Here is a 19,157-nt window from a genome sequence, read left to right as displayed (position 1 = left end):
CCTTCCAAGTCTGTTATTGGGTCATTCTGATTCTGTTTGAAGAAGATGCATCAACAGAGGGATAGAATCAAGATCCCGTGAAGTGTCAATACCACTTTATAAGGCCTTGGTAAGGCCACACTTGGAATACGGCATCCAGTTTTGGTGGCCAGGATCTAAAAAAGATGGGGAGACTCTAGAAAGAGTGCAGAGAAGAGCAACAAAGAGGATTAGGGGACCGGAGGCTAAAACATGAAGAACAGTTGCAGGAATTGCGTATGTCTAGTCTAGTGAAAAGAAGGACTAGGAGACATAATAATATCTCAGGGGTTGCCCCAAAGAAGAGGGAGTCAAACTATTCTCCAAAGCACCTGAGGGTAGGACAAAAAGCAATGGGTGGAAACTAATCAAGGAGAGATGCAATTTAGAACTAAGGAGAAATTTCCTGACAGTGAGAACAATTAATCAAGCTTGCCTCCAGAAGCTGTAAAAGCTCCAACACTGGAAATTTCAAAGAAGAGATTAGAGATCCATTTGTCTGAAGTGGTGTAGGATTTCCTGCCTAAGCAGGGGGTTGGACTAGAAGACCTCCAAGGTCCCTTCCAACGCTGTTAAATTATTTTAAAAGATCTCTAGACTTCTTGAGGAGAGAAGCAACTTAGAACTGAGGAGAAACTTCCTGATACTTAGAACAATTAATCAGTAGAACAGAAGTTGCCTCCAGAAGTTGTGAATGCTCCAACACTGGAAGTCTTTAAGAAGATGTTGGATAGCCATTTGTCTGAAACGGTATAGGGTTTCTTGCTTAGGCAGGGGGTTGGACTAGAAGACCTCCAAGGTCCCTTCCAACTCTGCAATTGTATTGTATTGTATTGTATTGATGTCCAGCTTCAACTCCTTCTGATAATTTTGGCCGTGAACCTACCTTCGGAGGCAGTGTGATATTCTGCCTCTTTCCCATCAGGTATCTCTTTGGTCATCTTGTTCTGTTGGGAAGAGACTGGACAACTACGTGTAAAGGATGATCTACTATAGGGTGTTCTGTCTGAGCAGGGAGTTGAACAAGACCTTTAAGGCCCCCTTCCAACTCTGATATGCTGTGTTCTCTTATTCTGTCTACAAGGAATTTGAAGAAGGTGGAATTTCAAAAACGCAAAGCATCCCATGGGGATGAAGGAGGGCAAGGGGTGTCATTTGAAGGAAATCATCATAGGGGTAGTCCTCGACATAGGACCGTTCCTTAAATGATGGTTCCACGTTATGGCCACCTTGGAAGAAAAGTATTTCAGGGCTCGCCTTTGCAATTAGAACTGTTGACACTAAGCAAACAGGTTGCATTTACAACAGTTGTAGAGTCCTGTAGTCTCACCTTTGCAACCTCGCCAGCTGGCTTCCCTCAATCCGGGAAGGTGGATTCACTTAGTGACCCTGTGATTCACTTAACAACCACCCCTGGTTGTCCTTTAGGGTAAGAATGGTTGCAAAATCGTTCACCAATCCCGGGGTGACTTGATTTACGACCGCAGCAACTTACAACAGAGATTTCGGTCTCAGTTTTGGCTGTACGTTGAGGGCTATCTGGGCAGCCCTTCTATCTCCCAGCCACAAGCTACACCTCACAGGTTCAGGTCAGAGGTAGGCTTTGCATAATTTTACCACTGGTTCGCCGCACACAGAAACGGCGAGCTTTCCACGCCATGCGCGCAAGCCTTCCATGCATGTGCTTTGCCCACGCACGTGCTTTGCTCACGCAGGTGCTTTGCTTGCATGCACAGCTTGCACGCAGCTTAGGAAACGTGGCTAAATAGGATGGCACAGCGCTGACGCGGGTGGGCTGCTCACCTTCAGGTTGACATGACTGGTTCACCCAAACCGCTCCAAACCGGCTAAATACCAGCACTTGTTCGGGTCTTAGCAAAATTTGCAATCCCGTTATGGAGGAAAGAGGAGAAGAAATCCCTCGTTGCCTTGTTTCGGGGGTGATTTGACTTTTTGCCTCCGGTTTTTATTTATTTATTTACCTGGGACAGGATGCCGTTTAGCCAAGCAGATGAACAATCTGCCCCCCCCCGCCCCCCGACACACATTTTCCTAGAAACGCGAAAGCAGGTAAGAGACAATAAGAAGAACTGTTGATGTTTTATATTACGCCATTATGTTAATGTTCACTAAAGTATGCCGTGAGCACTCTCATTACATGTGTATAAACCAATTCTCTGTGGTGTTATTCCTGTGCTAAATGCTATAACTACATAAATCTTGAATTAATGGAGACTTTATAGTTGTTAAAAAATGAAGGGTAATTGCTATCTGTTAATGCTGTTGGAAGGAGCAAAGGAAAGGCATCCATCTATATGGGTGCGTATTTCAGGCGGAGAGATTTGCCAGCTGACGGGACACAGCCACGTAATCAAAAAAGGAAGTTCAACATTGCCCCGAGTCCCTCGCCCTTCATCTAATCGGGGCGATGGTTCGATAACCGACGGGGTTCTATGGGTAGTCCTCGACTTACGACCACAATGGAGCCCACCATTTCTGTTGCTACGAGAGACAATTGTTCAGTGAGCTTTGACCTTTTTTTTTTGGCCACAGTTGGGAAGTGAACCACAGCAGTTATTCAGTTAGTCCCACGGCTGCTAAACGAATCGGGCTTCCCTGTTGACTCAGGTTGTCAGAAGGTCGCAAAAGGGGATCGTGTGACTCCGGGAATGACGTAAATGTGATGTTGTCAAGTGCCGGAATTTTGATCGTGTGACCATAGGGTGACGGTGCCATGGTCGTAACTGTGAAAAACGGTCATAAGTCACCTTTTCCCAGCGCTGTTGTAACTTGTCGTAAATCAAGGACTACCTGAGGTTAATTTCCAAACTATCTGAAGGGAAGAAGGCTGAAGAGGGTGGGATAGTAAGAAGGCCAGATCCCGAAGAGGAAACTCAAAGACTTTGGCCACCTAATGAGAAGGAAGGACTCCCTGGAGAAGAGCCTCATGCTGGGAACGATGGAGAGCAAAAGAAGAAGGACTACAAGGCCATCCAACTGGTCAGTCCTAGAGGAGATCAACCCTGACTGCTCTTTAGAAGGCCAGATCCTGAAGAGGAAACTCAAAGACTTTGGCCACCTAGTGAGAAGGAAGGACTCCCTGGAGAAGAGCCTCATGCTGGGAACGATGGAGAGCAAAAGAAGAAGGACTACAAGGCCATCCAACTGGTCAGTCCTAGAGGAGATCAACCCTGACTGCTCTTTAGAAGGCCAGATCCCGAAGAGGAAACTCAAAGACTTTGGCCACCTAATGAGAAGGAAGGACTCCCTGGAGAAGAGCCTCATGCTGGGAACGATGGAGAGCAAAAGAAGAAGGACTACAAGGCCATCCAACTGGTCAGTCCTAGAGGAGATCAACCCTGACTGCTCTTTAGAAGGCCAGATCCTGAAGAGGAAACTCAAAGACTTTGGCCACCTAGTGAGAAGGAAGGACTCCCTGGAGAAGAGCCTCGTGCTGGGAACGATGGAGGGCAAAAGAAGAAGGGGACGACAGAGAATAAAGGTGGCTGGATGGAGTCACCGAAGCAGTCGGCATGAGCTTAAATGGACTCCAGAGGATGGTAGAGGACAGGAAGGCCTGGAGGAACCTTGTCCATGGGGTTGCAATGGGTCAGACACGACTTCGCAACTTAACAACAGCAAGGTATAATACATTTGGAGGATGCATTTTTTCTTCTTCCTAGAAATAGGGAAGAATGTGTGAAAATTTCCTGCGGATCTAAGGAACAGTACGTTTCAAGGGAATATTAAGATATTTCCAAAGCAAATCCAACTTTCATTTTCCTTTTCTCTCAAAGCAAAAAAAAAAAAGGGAAATTAGAATTCCAGAGGGTACAGCGGCTGGAACCTGATGTCCAGCTGGAATACAATCCAAATGTGCTCATTATCAAACTATGGTGGGTTTCTAAAAACTGTGAGATCATCCACCCCCCCCCCCCCAAAAAAAAACGTTGGGTTATGGAAAAGAAGGGGGACTGGCAAAGCAAAACAAAGGTTGCCTTGGTGATGTGCTTACTTGAGACATCCACACTCCCAAAGTTTGAATTGGTCTTCTTTCAAAATATCGACTCCGGTCTCCAAAGCTACATTTTTGAAGTCCCTAGGCCCTTCGTGTGCGCCGTTCACAACTGGGAGCCGACCCAGCTGACACGACACGGTGAGGCCACCTGCCAATCACCAGGATACAACTGTCTTCGTTGCTACAAATAAACGCACGCACTTTCCTGTTGAGAAATAGGCTTTCTACTCAATCAAGGGGATCCCTGGATTTAGGCCTGTAGGAATCAAGAAAGAAGGGTGGGATGGATCCTGAAGCAGGCGGATCTAGGCTGCATCAACAGAGGGAATCAAGATCCTGTGAAATGTTGATACCACTTTATAAGGACTTGGTAAGGCCACACTTGGAATGCGGCATCCAGTTTTGGTCGCCACGATGTAGAAAAGATGTGGAGACTCTGGAAAGAGTGCAGAGAAGAGCAACAAAGACGATGAGGGGACTGGAGGCTAAAACATAGGAAGAACGGTTGCAGGAACTAGGTATGTTTAGCTTAAGAGAAAGAAGGACTAGGGGAGACATGAGAGCAGTCTTCCAATATCTCAGAGGTTGCCACAAAGAAGAGGGAGTCAAACTATTCTCCAAGGCACCTGAGGGCAGGACAAGAAGCAAAGGGTGGAAACTAATCAAGGAGAGAAGCAACCTAGAACTGAGGAGAAATTTCCTGACAGTGAGAACAATTAATCATTGGAAGAACTTGCCTTCAGAAATGGTGAATGCTCCAACACTGGAAGTTTTTAAAAAGAGGTTGGATATCCATTTGTCTGAAGTGGTGTAGGGTTTCCTACCTAAGCAGGGGGTTGGACTAGAAGACCTCCAAGGTCCCTTCCAACTCTGTTATTCTATTCTATTCTATTCTATTCTATTCTATTCTATTCTATTCTATTCTACTCTATTCTACTCTATTCTATTCTCAAAAGCTCCAGCTTTTCATTAATGGGTCAAGACTATAACTCTCAAATATCACCCATATGAAGTGGAGCAATACAACACTCAATTCCCTTCTCTAAAGTTAAGACAGTTGAGATACCAGCCAAACCCAAGGCAAATGTCTATGGAAATTCTGAGTCATCCAGGTCAAGGTTGTCCCAAAGGTGCTTTTTTTTCCCCCAAGAGGCAACTGGACTTTCTTTGTTTTTCCTTGAAGACATTTCGCTTTTCATCCAACAAGCTTCTTCAGTTAGTTTTCACACAAACGTAGGACTTAGCTGTTAGCTTCAGAGGAATTTGCCTTGAGTTTATCCAAAGATGCTCTTGCAAGCATCTTCTTCAGAACTGAAGAAGCTTGTTGGAGGAGAAGCAACGGATGGAAAGCATTCAAGGAGAGAAGCAAGCTAGAAATATAGAGAAGTTTCCTGACAGTTTATCAGTGGAACAGTTTCTCTCTGGAAGTCTTTAAGAAGAGACTGGACAGGTACTTGTCTGAAATGGTATAGGTTTTCCTAGTTGAGCAGGAGGACAGGCTAGACGACCTCCAAGGTCCCTTCCAGCTCTGCTATTCTGTTTCAAGAGGAAAAGAAGTGAGGCCCACCTCGGTCCCTTCTTAGCCTCTTTCCATGGGTTCTCAAACAAGGCAGACAAAAGCAATGTTACTCAACACAACACACAAAAAGCCAAATTCGGCAACTTGGGTGGCTCAGCCATTTTTGTGTTCTTGGACATCCCAGCTACGCAAGCCATTCAAACACTTTTCCTTGAGATGACAGATTAAGGTCGCCTCGTTTTCCAAAGCTTTTAACGGATGATTGGCGCTGGTTTGGTGCTTTTATCGCTCTGTTTATTTAAACTTTCTCTCTGGCTGATCTTCCTGTATATATTTGTTCTTGTTGTGCTTTTACTGAGTTGGGGGGGGGACACACTTTCCGTCTATTTGTTTCAGGCGTTTCTAAGCCCAGCTTTCAATCCGTGGCTTTTGGAGAGCAGCTAGGCCAGTGAAGTATCCCCCAACCCAAAGAGAATACGCGGAATAAAGAAAGGAAGCACACAGCACAGTCAGGCACGTTAAAAGCAGCAGCGGATCAGAGGGTCTTAAAGATAACAGAGAAGACTTCCAAGGAAGTCCCCAAAATAGCAAAGGACCACCAATGAGGACCTCTTCAGTTGTTAGTATCAGATCATGATTTGGAAGACCTTGTCAGGTGCAGAAGAACAGGTCCATCCTTGAAGGTTCTATTAAACTGATTTATTGCTTATAGCCTGTGCACAGGAATCTTCTCAACTAACATAGCAGAGTTAGATAAGGGCCAACGGCACACGAGAAGGGGTGGACTTAGTTCTCTTGTGACTATGTAGGGATTCTGGGCTGATCCCTCCTTTTGCTCCACCCCTGGCTCTATTATGACCTAGGCTTCCCCAGCAGCACGAAGCCGAGTCCTTGTCCCGATAAGGAAATAGAAGAAGAGCGAAAGGGGAGTGGAGTTTGCAGGAGACAATTAGTTCGCTTCATTGGTTCGTGACTCTCCGAGACTCCTTGCCAAGTTTTGCAGATATCGGCCTGGCAGCTCTCCAAGCCAGATAAGGTCTGTGACCGTAAATCCTCCCTCGAAAGACTTTGCTGGATGTGAATGAGCAGAATTCAGGGTCAATTAATAAAAGGGGTCTTTGTCAGGACAAGGAGTTTGCTTCGAGCTCTTGGGAAGCCTCGGTCCGAACAATTGCTGGATTAAAACACACATTTACACCTACATCCTTTTCTCCTTCTCGCCCCCTAAAACCCCTGGCTCTCCTCTCGCGAGGGCTAAAGCAGCTGTCAAACCCCCCAAAGTAAAATAATAATAATAATAATGAACTGATAATTTGTTGCGCACAGAGCCAAGACATAACGTGACAAGTTAACAGCGTCAACTGCAAACGCAGGTCCCTGGTTGTCCATCTGCTTACTACATTACAAAAACTGACACGTTTAAAGCCCTTATAAATAAAATATTGCTTTGCAAGTCATGACGGTAGGAAGCCTTGCTCCAAAAGGAAGACAACAGAGGCACCGGCGTGGCCCTGAATTCATTTCCAATCAGAGCTCATTCATCCAGGAATTGATTCTTGTTAGCAACAAGCAGGTTTTGTTTAAAGGGGGGACAAGCGTGTGCATCACACACAAGGAAGCTCAAAACAAAAGACAACTTCAGTAGCGTTCGAAAGCTCAGTAGGGTCCCAGCAATTAATATTTTTAAAACCCAACCGTAGGACAGGGAAAACAAAGTATCATCGTTTGGTTCATTTCTACTTTTGGGGACGACGACGACGACAGAGGATGTTAAAATTATTACTGTAAGTAAAGAGGAGAAGTCTTACCTTATCGTCAATATCGCTCTCGCTGTCACACTGTAAATTGGAAAAAAAAAGAGAAAGGAAAAGAAAGGTTCAGTTATAATTGGTAGGGGGGAAAAAATCACGTGCACCCAGGTGTAATTCCCCACTAAATCCTCTACTTTTCCTCTCTTCTAGAAAATCCTTGTGTCAAAGATATATCTATCTATATAAAAGTGAAATACCACTCACGCATCCTCACAAAATTTCCACAACTGTAAAGCCTACAAACTTGTAATTTGGCACGTATGTTCCTCTTGGCTTCTAGGTGTTCGCTAAGAAAGGATTTTTCGAAATGACCATCAGATCATTAGTATTTCTTATATTATTATTAACACGCTCTGATGCTAAGGAGTTAGACGTTCTACTCCCCCTCCCCACCTGAAAAGAATTCTATTCCTACTGCCACTCTCCATCTGAGGGCTGACGGATGGCCCAAGCTCCGCCTCCCCCTCTCTCTCTCTCTCTCTCTCTCTCTCTCTCTCTGCCACTTCCATTCCCTCTTCCCCCTCAGAGCTCCCAGATTGCCCTGATTCTGACCCTGGCTCCCACGCCCTCTCCTCCTCCTCTGATTCGGCTGCTGGAGGAGCTGGCGAGCGACAAGCCACACCAACAGCAATTGGCCCTTATCTACCTGTACCTCTGCATTCAATCCCCCCCCCCAACACCCATAAAGCGCAAGGAAGGCCTTCGAGTCGTTTTTACACCAAACACATTTACCAGCTTGCCAAATGAACCACCCATGTTTTCAGCCGCAAATATGGCAGGATAATCACAGGTTGGGATACTTCAAGATGCACCGAACTGAGTCGCTGGAGACGGGAGAAGCATTACCACCTCGCCACGTAAAAGAAAAAAATAGCGCTATTTGGATTGCTATCCGGGCAGAGAAAATGACCTCCGAACAGCAGGGGGGTTTTCTCCATTAAACGCGGAAGTTTCTCCCTCGAATGCAAATGCGCTCGCTCGCTCAACAAGAGCCATCTCTCCAGCTGGATGGTTTTAGCCAAAGGATAGGAATCAACACACCCTTTCAGGTAGCCTTGTCAAAAGATCCAACCCTGGAGAGAAATCCTGAACTACCAGGTCTCTTTTTACAATCTCCTTGGAGAGCAATTGCACAGTCTGGTTCCCATCAAAACCCACCCAAAGGCCAATCAATTTCCTTAGGGGATTGAGTCAGCAGTTATCGCTGCATCAGTCAGATGGGTTCTGGAATCGTCGGGAGACGAGTTCTGACAACGGAATAACACCCATGTTGTGAATTAGGCTTAGGGTGGGTGGGTGGGAAACCAGGATAGAAATACAATTTGGTGACAGGCTCCACAGGAGAATGGAAAGAGACCTTCACTGGCATCTAAGTTCCTTCCTTCCTTCCTTCCTTCCTTCCTTCCTTCCTTCCTTCCTTCCTTCCTCTCTCTTTCCTTCTTTCTTTCTTTCTCTCTCCCTCTCTCCCCCTCCCTCCCTGCCTCCTTTCTTTTGGTAAAGTTTTATCCATAAACATTTTTGAATACAGTGTATTGTCAGGGTATACCGTGTTTCCCCGAAAATTAGCAGGGCCTTATTTTCTTTTGACCCCTGGAATAAGCACTTGGCTTTATTTTTGGGGAGCTCTTATTATTTTGGAGGTGCAGGAGGTCCCCTTAACCTCGCCCGCAGATCAGCAGATCTAGAGAGGGCCAGAAGTTCTGTCTCTGTTTCTGGCACACTCTCGCCAGCCCTAGCGTCACTGGGCAGCCTGCTCTTTTTGCGACCGCCACTAAGAGAAGGGGTGCTCTAGCTAGGGTTGGCGGGAGCGGACTCCGCGAAACCATTCCGCATGGATGGCAGGTACATGTGGGGTGCATAGGGCATGTTTCCCTCCTTCCCCCAGGAAGTGGTAGGGACTGGCTGCACATGCATTTACAGATTTTAGGGGAGGGCTTATTTTAGCGCATGCGCTCAAAAGCCTAATTGGGCTTATTATCTGGGGAGGTCTTATTTTTTGGGGGGGGAACCAGGGTACCATTTACAAACTCCTCCTTAGTTTTAGGTTGCTTCTCTCCTTAGTTAGTTTCCATCCCTTGTTTCTCATCTTGTCTATGGGTGCTTTGGGAAATATTTTGACCACCCCTAGTCTTTGCAGGAGCCTCTCAAACATTGGAAGACTGCTACATGTCTTCCGTAGTACTTCTTTTCATAAGACGAAAGGTAAAAGTTCCCATCGCATGTATGTGCTAGTCGTTCCTGACTCTAGGGGGCGGTACTTATCTCCATTTCAAAGCCGAAGAGCCAGCGTTGTCCAAAGACGTCTCCGTGGTCTCCAAAGGTGGTCCCTATTTTTCTACTTGGCATTTTTTATGTGCTTTCCAACGGCTATGTTGGCAGAAGCTTAGACAAGGAAAGGGAGCTCACTCTTACGCGGTGTTAGGGATTCGAACCATTGAACTACCGACATTTCTGATCAATAAGCTCAGCGTCTTAGCCACTGAGCCACCGCGTCCTTCTAAGACTGTAAGACTTACAGTTCTATAAGACTAGACGTACTCAATTCCTGCAACCGTTTTTCGTACGTTTCGCCTCTTTCTCCATTAAATAGTTCACCTCTCCACTCTTTGCAGGCCAGATTTTAAGGCGAGGTTGACAATTCTTGCATTTGTTTTATTTTCTCAGGATGCGGAATTCTGAATTCAACTCCTAATTTCTTATTCTCCGCTTGTATGGTATTGAATATCTAAATACAGATTTTAAAATGGGAGACCCAACCCGTTTCAGGTTTTCTAGCTTTAGTTTTTTTTCTCTAATGTTATCTAAGCTCTTTATTAAAAGAAAGAAAACACTAAATAGCTGCTTTCTGATTAAAGATGTACACTCCCCCACCCCAGGAATTTAACAGGTGAAGAAGGGAGGGAAGGGGTAGAGTTCCTTTCCGTCTTTTAACCACAATGGGACAAAAGCTCCGTTGTCAAAATACACAGCTCAAGAAAAGTTGGAGAATGTCAAGGACAGACAGCTCTGACAGATAAAAGCCTCAATTACCTGCATTTTCTTCCAGGCTGTTAAAGCTCTCCCTGTTTATAAGGAAATCTGCAAACAGTCCATTGTATTTTGTTCATAAGGGCTTGTAAAGGGATTACGGGAGAACGGTGCCAATTGCCGCATAATTCTGCCAAAAAATGTTTCTAAAGAAGATCTTAATTGGCCTGGGTTTTTTTTCCCCCTCCTCTCTAAAAGTAATGACAAGTGTAATCCTCCATTCAGCAAAAGGGGAATTTAAGAAGGAAGGGCGGGGGGGGGAAGAGAAGCGAAGGGAAGAGAAAAACAAAAAAAAAATAAACCGAGGAGGAAGGGAGGAAAGAAAGAAGGAAAAAAGGAAAGAAAGAAGTAAGTATTGCAGTATTGCAGGCTAACTCTACCCAGTGCCAGCAGTTCGATCCTGACTGGCTCAAGGTTCACTAAGCCTTCAGTCCTTCCGAGGTGGGTAAAATGACGACCCAGATTGTTGGGGGGCAAGAGGTTGACTCTTTAAACTGCTTAGAGAGGCCTGGGAAGCACTGTAAAGTGGTATATATAGTAAGTCTAAGTGCTAAGTGCTATTGCTAAGATGAAGAAGAGTTCCAACAGCGTTGTAAAGAACCTTGGGGGGGGGAGGGTCATCTAGTCCAACCTGCTGCTCGAGCAGGACAGCCTATACCAGTGAGACAGGCCGTACCAGGACTGTATCTGCAGAGGTTTGAGGAGATGGGGGCCAGCGTAATCATGAGCCAAACAGACAGGAGACAAAGGAGACTATGGGGCCCGGGGCAGCTTCCACACATCACGCGTCCTTCCCAAACTGCCAAAAGAAAAAAGAAAAGAAAAAAGAAAAACCACCCACGACACACGATTGCCAAGCTTCCTCAGAGGGGAGCCCTGATTGATGGCTGCAATTTGGCCATGGCTTAAGGTCCCTCCAGTCATTTATTTTTCCTGCTGGCAAGGAAGGTTGAGCTGCTTGCTGCTGCAGCTCAGGGAGGGAAAAGAACCAGCCAAGAGATGTTGTTGTTGTTGTTGTTGTTGTTGTTGTTGTTGTTGTTGTTGTTGTTGTTATTATTATTATTATTATTATTATTATTATTATTATTATTATTATTAAATTTTTGGTGAAATTCACAGCCTTTGGGGCTGGTTGGTAGCTCAACAGCTCGAGTCCTAACCAAGGACCTAGGAACTGTTAAGGTAACGTCGGAGGATATAAGTTGTTCCAAGTAGGGTGATCTTCTTCTTCTTCTTCTTCTTCTTCTTCTTCTTCTTCTTCTTCTTCTTCTTCTTCTTCTTCTTCTTCTTCTTCTTCTTCTTCTTCTTCTTCTTCATCATCATCATCATCATCATCATCATTATTATACGATTGTATCACAGCGGCCAGTTGTTTCACTGGATTTGGCATTGATTACTAGTGTCGGGCCCCACCCAGGGGCCAAGGACGTCGTAACGTATTATTATTATTATTATTATTATTATTATTATTATTATTATTATTATTATTATTATTATTATTATTATTATTATTATTATTATTATTATTATTATTATTTGGTTAATCTTTGGTGTGATTCGCAGCCTTTGGGGCTGGTTGGTAGCTCAACAGCTCGAGTCCTAAGTAAGGACCTAGGAACTGTTAAGGTCGGAGGATATAAGTTGTTCCAAGTAGGGCGTTTTTTTGTAGAGTCAGAATGTTCAAGTCAGGTAAATTTAGACTTTCCAAATAGCGAGTAGGTAGCCCTTTAGGTATTGCTCCAAGGGCTCCAATTACAATTGGGACGACACATGATTTCTTTTTCCACAGTCGCTCATCCTCAATTTGCAAGTCCCGGTATTTTGTGATTTTTTCTTGCTGTTTATCTTCAATTCATGCATCACCAGGTATTGCAATGTCAATGAACCAAACTTTTTTCTTTTCAATTATTGTTATGTCAGGTTATATTGTTGTTGTTGTTGTTTTGTTTGAGGGGAGGGTGGGTGGGAGAGAGGGGGAGAGGGAAAAAGAGAGGAAGGGAAGGAGGGAAATGTAATGTTGACTTGAACTCGCCCCAGGCAAAAGAGAGAGATCCCTGGCTTCAGTAGCTCTTTGACAGGTTGATGAAATTAAACCTGGGGCCTCCCCATAGCTAGACTCCATTCCGGCTCCTGATGGAAGGGAGGGAGAGAGGAAGGGACAGAAGGGGGCGGGGAGTGGAGAGCTGCAAGAAACAGATTGAGCCCCCAGGGCAGAAATTTCCTTCCTTTAGCGCAACCCCCTCCCCAGTCCATTTTTCACTTGGCAGCATATGTCAGTGCAACCCACGCATAGAAAGGCAGAGACCCCCACCCTTCTATTCCCCCCCCCCTGCTGCACAGCTGCAGCTGTTAAGGGCATGAACAGAGGAGGGGGTCTTACACACACACACACACACACACACACACAGAGGCAGCCGGGCTTAATTCAGAGGGTCAATAATGCCTCTAGGTTTTGATCCCCCTCCCCAATTTGTTTTCTGGATGCTGCTTTAGGCAGGGTCCCCATAAATGAGGTTTTGCACCCCGATGCGACCAGCTCTTTGACTCTGCTCAGGGCTCTGATCTGTCACTTTTTCTAGGACAGAGAAGACCCACCCACCCACCCCCAAAAACTCTCCCCTGTTCATGTAAGCCTTCTTTAACTTTGGGGTGTGTGTGTTTGAATGGCTTTTATATCGGCCATTGTTTTTATATCAACATCTGTAGCGTAAGCTGCCCAGAGTCACTTAGCCAGATTTTTTTGGGGGGGTGGGGGGGTGGAAGGCGGAGGAGGATGGGGTTTGTATAAATTTGACAACAAATAAAGTTGTTGAAGGAATACAGGTTGTTGAGGACTAGCGTCTTGGACGGCAGAAGGCATGGCTCTGCCAACTGGCCTGAGACCCCCCCCCCAATGGGTGTGTGTAATTTTGGAGGTGACTGATGGATCAGATCAGACCTTGGCCATATTTCACTCCTTTTCTGTCAATCTTGGTTTTTATTTTATTTTCAAATTTAATGTCTCTATTTATTGTTTTAATGTTTTATAGGGGTGTTTTTACTGAGTGATTGTAAGCCGCCTGGAGTCGCCTTTTGTTAAAGTCCAGCACCTTGGACAGCACCTGACCATCTCTCTCCCCCCCTCTCCCTCCCTCCAAATCTCTCTCTCTCTCTCTCTCTCTCTCTCTCTCTCGTTCTCTCTCAATCTCTTTCTGTTTCTTTTTCTCACTCTCAATCTCTTTTCCTCAGTCTCTCTTTCTCTCAATATGTGTCTTTTTCCTGCTTTCAATCTCTCTTCTCTCAATCATTTTCTGTCTCTCTCTCACTTTTTCTATTTCTCTCTCTCTTCCCCCCCTTTCTCTATTTCATTCTCTTTCTCTATGTTTCTTTTTCTAACTCTAAATCTGTTTTTCTTAGTCTCTCTTCCTCTCAATCTGTCTCTTTTTCCTGCTTTGAATCTCTCTCTTTCTTTCAAGCACTTTCTCTCTCTCTCTCTCTCTCTCTAACACACTTTTTCTATTTTTCTATTTCTCTCTCTCTTTCTCTCTTTCAATCTCCTTTTCTATGTTTTTTATCTTCTCTGTGTTTTTTCTCTCCTTCTCTATATTTTTTCTCTATGTTTTTTATTTAGAGATAAAAAGGACTCTCTCTGAGTCCTTTGGAGAAGGGCGGCATATAAATCCAAATAAACCTAAACCTAAACCTAAACCTAAACCTAATATCTCTCTCTCTCTCTCTCTCTCTCTCTCTCTCTCTCTCTCTCTCTCTCTCTCTCTCTCTCACACACACACACACACACACACACACACACTTTCTCTCTCCCCCCTCCCCCTCCCCAGCTTATATCCCCTTCCCCCTATCTCTGTGGGTGTTGAGGAGCTGGTTTTCCTCTCCCCTTCTCCTCTTTTCTTCCCATTTTCAAACACTATTTTTTTTATTTAAAAAAGTCTCTTTTCAGATCAAGGTCAATTCCTAAAGGACCAGCTGCATTTCCCCCCACACACAACTACCCCTGTGTGTGTGTGTGTCCCCACCACCGTGGCTGCCTCTCTTTTCCTTAATCTTCGTAAATTAATCAGCAATGCTAGAAGTCATGGCAAGCTGTAGAACATAAAAGGAAGTCCCTGGACACGTTAAACCCAGGATCTATTAAAAGCAAAGTGGGAAGGGGGGGAAGGAGAAGAAGAGAGGTGGTGGGTGGGATGGGGGGGAGATAGGCTTGCAACAGGGGGGAAGGAAAAGGAGGCAGGGAGGGAGGCCCAATTCACCTTTTTTTCTGTTGTGCTTGCCGCTGCGAGATAAAAGCTGGGGAGGACTTTGTTATAAATTCCCCCGGCCGACATCAAAACACCTTAAATAATTCAAATAACGTGTTGAAAGGCAAGGAATCAAAACGCTGCTCTGATGTTCCATTGCTACAAATGCAGAGTATTACCCCAAGTGAGCTGGGTGGAGGAAATAACAGTGTGAGCAACGCAACCCTTTAGGAAAATGTCAGAACTTGTAAAAATCATAATTTCCAGCAAGGTGGTCCTTGGTTCTCTTTCTCTCTCTCTTTTTTTTTTTTGCCTCGTTGGGTAAGATGCAAGCAATTGTGGGCATCTCTCTCTCTCTCTCTCTCTCTCTCTCTCTCCCTCTCTTTCTCTCTCTCTGTGTGTGTGTGTGTTGAAGTGTGTGTGAGATATAAACTTAGCCAGGCTGAAATGTAGGTTTCCTGACAAGCTGTTAACAAGACAACAGTCGAAATGTCTGGTGCTTCCTGGGAGACGCGATGCCATTTTCCCTGCTCGGAAGAAGTTCGCGACATGACAAGGGGAGAAGCAGACCTTAAAAACCCTGCCGTAATTTTCGTTTGCTTCTGTCGCAAAAGAATTCAGGCGGAAATATGAGAGGAGGTGGAAAACACACACACACACACACACAGAGGTGTGTCTATGTTTGCCCACAAGAAGATAGGAGAAAGGGAGGAAAGGGGAAGGAAGGATGCTGGAATCAAAGTGTTCCCTTGGATCAGCAAATGTGGTCATTGGGCATATAAAACTCACCAAATAAGTACATAAACAAATAATGGGATTCTCTGAATATGTAACACCGGGGATCTGTCCTGAGAGAAACACGGCTGTGTGTGTACGTGTGAAACTCTCCCCATACATTGAAGAGCTGGACAAAGGATTGGGGGAGGCCAAGGGTCAAGCTTCCTCTGGCCACAAAGCTTCTACAGAAAGTCTGGAACAGTTGGGGTTTATGCAGTTATGGTTTATAGAGGTAGTCATGGTTGGTTGGTTGGTTGGTTAGTTGGTTGGATGGATAAATAGATAGATAGATACAGAGACAGATAGATAGAAAGAAATGGATGGATTGAGGGATATAGATGGATATATAGATATAGATGGAGAGAGAGAGAGAGAGAGACAGAGAGAGACAGATATATAGAAAGAAATGGATGGAGATAGACAGATGGATAGATATAGATGGATAGATAGATCGATAGATAGAGATAGACAGAGAAATAGAAAGAAAGAAATGGATGGATAGATATAGATGGATAGATAGATAAATAGATAGACAGAGACAGAGATAGACAGACAGATTGACAGACAAATGGATGGATGGATGGACGGATGATAGATGATAACTAGCTGTCTAGACAGGCAGAAATATACTGTGACAGACAAAAGGACGGGTGGATGGATGGATGGATAGATAGACAGATATTGACAGACAAGCAGATTAATGGATAAATGGATGGATGAGAGACAGATAGAAATATGGCAAATAGATGGATGGATGGATGGATGGATGATAGTTGCTAGCTAGAAAGAAAGAAAGAAAGAAAGAAGGAAGGAAAGAAAGAAAGATAGATGGATAGCTGGATACACAGACAAGTAGATGGAAGGAAGGAAGGAAGGATAGAAGATGATAGATAGACAAATAGAAATAGACAGATAAGAACAAATGAGTATGTATTTACATTGAATTGCAAGCCGCCCTCAGTAACTGATGGAGATGGGCGGTATTGAAACTGAATAAACAAACAAACAAACAAGCAAACACAAATCTATTCCTACTCCGTGTGGAGTACATATAAATATTTCTCAGTGATCCCTGCCAATCAAACAGCTCTGTTTGGGGACTTCACCAGCATGTATTATTCAATAGAAAACATGCACTTTTACTGTTTTTGTGTGTTTTTTTTCATTGCAGGGATCCTGGGAACTCTTCGAGAAATAAAACAACAACCCAGCGATAGCAAAAATGAACAGAATTTCTTTTGAAGCTTTTTTGCAATTCCTTCTCACTGAGAGTCCCAATCCCATCGCTGCCCCTTCCAGAAATTGTATCAATCAGTCGGTAACATGAAGACATATCTATATATATAAAAGGCAAGTACCACTCACTCATCACGAAATCTCCAGAAACATAAAGCCTACAACCTTGAAATTTGGCACACATGTTCCTCTTGGTTTCTAGGTGCTCGCTAAGAAAGGATTTTTGGAAATGACCATCAGATCATTAGTATTTCTTATACAGTAATTAACACGCTCTGCTAAGGAGTTCTACTCACCCTCCCCACCTGAAAAGAACTCTGTTCCAACTGCCAGTTGCCTTATATTAACATGCGCTGATGCTAAGGAGTTAGATATTCTACTCCCCCTTCCCACCTGAAAAGAACTCTGTTCCAACTGCCAGTTGCCTCACATTCCGTTATCTCAGTTCAAACTGGCAGACGTTCCACTCCTTCAATCAGGAACTGTCTGGGGCTCCTTACAGTAACTCAATGTCGGTACCTCACCAAAATGTCTATGCCTTCCACCTATGGAACTGCTTCCGGACTCAAGGGGGCGGCAGCAATATTTCCCTTACGTGTTTCAATCACCAACCACCACTGAACCAATGGATTGAACAGGATTTCTCCCGCATAGCCCGATCACATGGGTATCTAGCTAGTTTTATATATTTTGAATTTTATTTTATTTTATTTTATTTTATTTTGTGGGAATAATTTTCTGCAGCAGCATTACAACGTTGATGATGAAACAGAATAACAGAGTTGGAAGAGACCTTCAAGGTCTTGTAGTCCAACCCTCCGCTTAAGCAGGAAATCCTATATCGTTTCAGACAAACGATTGTCCAATCTCTTCTTAAAAACCTCCAGTGTTGGAGCATTCACAACCTCCGGAGGCAAGCTGTTCCACTGGTTCATTGTCCTCCCTGTCAGGAAATATCTCCTTAGTTCCAGGTTGCTTCTCTCCTTGATTAGTTTCCACCCATTGGTTCTTGTCCTACCCTCAGATGCTTTGGAGAATAGGTTGACCCCATCTTCTTCTCTCAAATATCATCACCATATCTAATACGATGATGATGATGTAACCAGGGATGGTATTCACTCACTTTCCCTACCAGTTCACAAATGTGAATGCACAAATGCGCGTCAACCCATACACCCCATCCAGGCATGCGCTTGGCTGTCTGTGCATGCGCTTTGATTGCATGCGTGGCTTGCACTCATGCCCATGGCTTGAAAACGTGCCTAAATAGGACGACGTAGAACCGGGGTGGGTGAGCAGGACCATCCGCGATTTCCACGACCAGTTAGGGTGAACCGGTTCGAACCGGCTGAAGCCCACCTATGGATGTAACCCTTAAAAGAACAAGACTTTGGCCTTTCACAGCAAGAACATCCATTTTTCCTAGACAAGGGATTCTCAAAGAATAAACTCTTCCCGCAACCCTGGCTGTATTTCTCCACCCAAGTGAGGGAGGGAGGGAAACGCACACAAACAACCCTACCAATGGCAATTAAGATACTTTCACGTCCAATGAATGATATGATGGAGAATAAATCTTCCGGAGATTCACAAGAGGGTTATCTGGCCGCAGTCAGAATTCTGCATTACTGGTTTTATACGTTGTACTCCAGCTGATTAATACAGGCAATCAAATTATATAGCCCTTCCGCCGTGCTCTCCAATTCAAGGCTATCGCGTTTTCAATGACAAAGTTCGTGGAGTCGTATTAAAAAAATGTACTTCGGGCAGCCTTTTACGGCCGCAGTAAACCACCGCTTTCAATTTAGGGATAAGCGACACAGAGTAGAGAGCTCTGACTGACAGGATTCACTGGAATAGGGAGGTGAGTTTGGAAAGGTCACTGATGTACTGGCTGCTGAACTCAAGAACCAAGCTAAATGACTAAATGGGGTGCAGGTCATGGACAAGAAGGTCCCCCTATTTTTACAAAGGGTAGCGTCAGGTATTCTGACCCGGGGTTCCTTAGAAAGCATGAAGCAGAGTCTTGGTCCCTGCAAAACCTCTTTTATTTACACGACGGTGAATTCCTTCCATTCACAGTCAGCCAGGCTTAGCAAAGACTTTCCAAGGAACGTTTATCCACACGCACCCTATCTCGCTTGGAGAGCTGCCAGATAACTAGTTTCCAAACGCAGGGCAAGGCAACACTTGGCACAAGAGTCTCTTATGGTCACAAACAGAACTTTCCATTCTTGAAACGACCGAAGGAACGAATTGTTTCCTGCAAAGGCCCCCTCCCCGTTCGCTCCTCTTTTGCTTCCAAAGGCGGTCCCTATTTTTTCTACTTGCATTTTGTACGTGCTTTCGAACTGCTAGGTTGGCAGAAGCTGGGACAAGTCACCGGAGCTCACTCTGTTATTGCGGCGCTAGGGATTCGAGCCGCCGAACTGCCGACCTTTCTGATCAATGAGCTCAGCGTCTTAGCCACTGAGCCACCACGTCCCCTGTGTATGTGTGTTTGTGTGTGTGTGTGT

At 44.7% G+C, this 19,157-nt stretch overlaps 1 protein-coding gene across 11 annotated transcripts in view; it reads right to left on the bottom strand.

Annotated features, from left to right (window-relative positions):
- FBRSL1 (fibrosin like 1) overlaps nt 1–19,157 on the bottom strand; it is a 554,269-nt gene that overhangs the window by 198,620 nt on the left and 336,492 nt on the right. For 9 of the 11 annotated variants that reach the window (XM_081966852.1, XM_081966849.1, XM_081966857.1 and 6 more), the window contains one exon: nt 7,364–7,393. The exons of the other annotated variants lie outside the window; for them this stretch is intronic. In XM_081966852.1, coding sequence (XP_081822978.1) covers nt 7,364–7,393 — 30 coding nt within the window. The remainder of the gene's footprint in view (nt 1–7,363; nt 7,394–19,157) is intronic. 11 annotated transcript variants of the gene reach the window in all.

The sequence above is a fragment of the Natrix helvetica genome (genome assembly GCF_964273705.1).
Source record: "Natrix helvetica genome assembly, chromosome: 14".
Lineage (NCBI taxonomy): Eukaryota > Metazoa > Chordata > Lepidosauria > Squamata > Natricidae > Natrix > Natrix helvetica.
The sequence above is the reverse complement of the archived record's forward strand: the minus strand, read 5'-3'. Positions and strand labels throughout refer to the sequence as shown.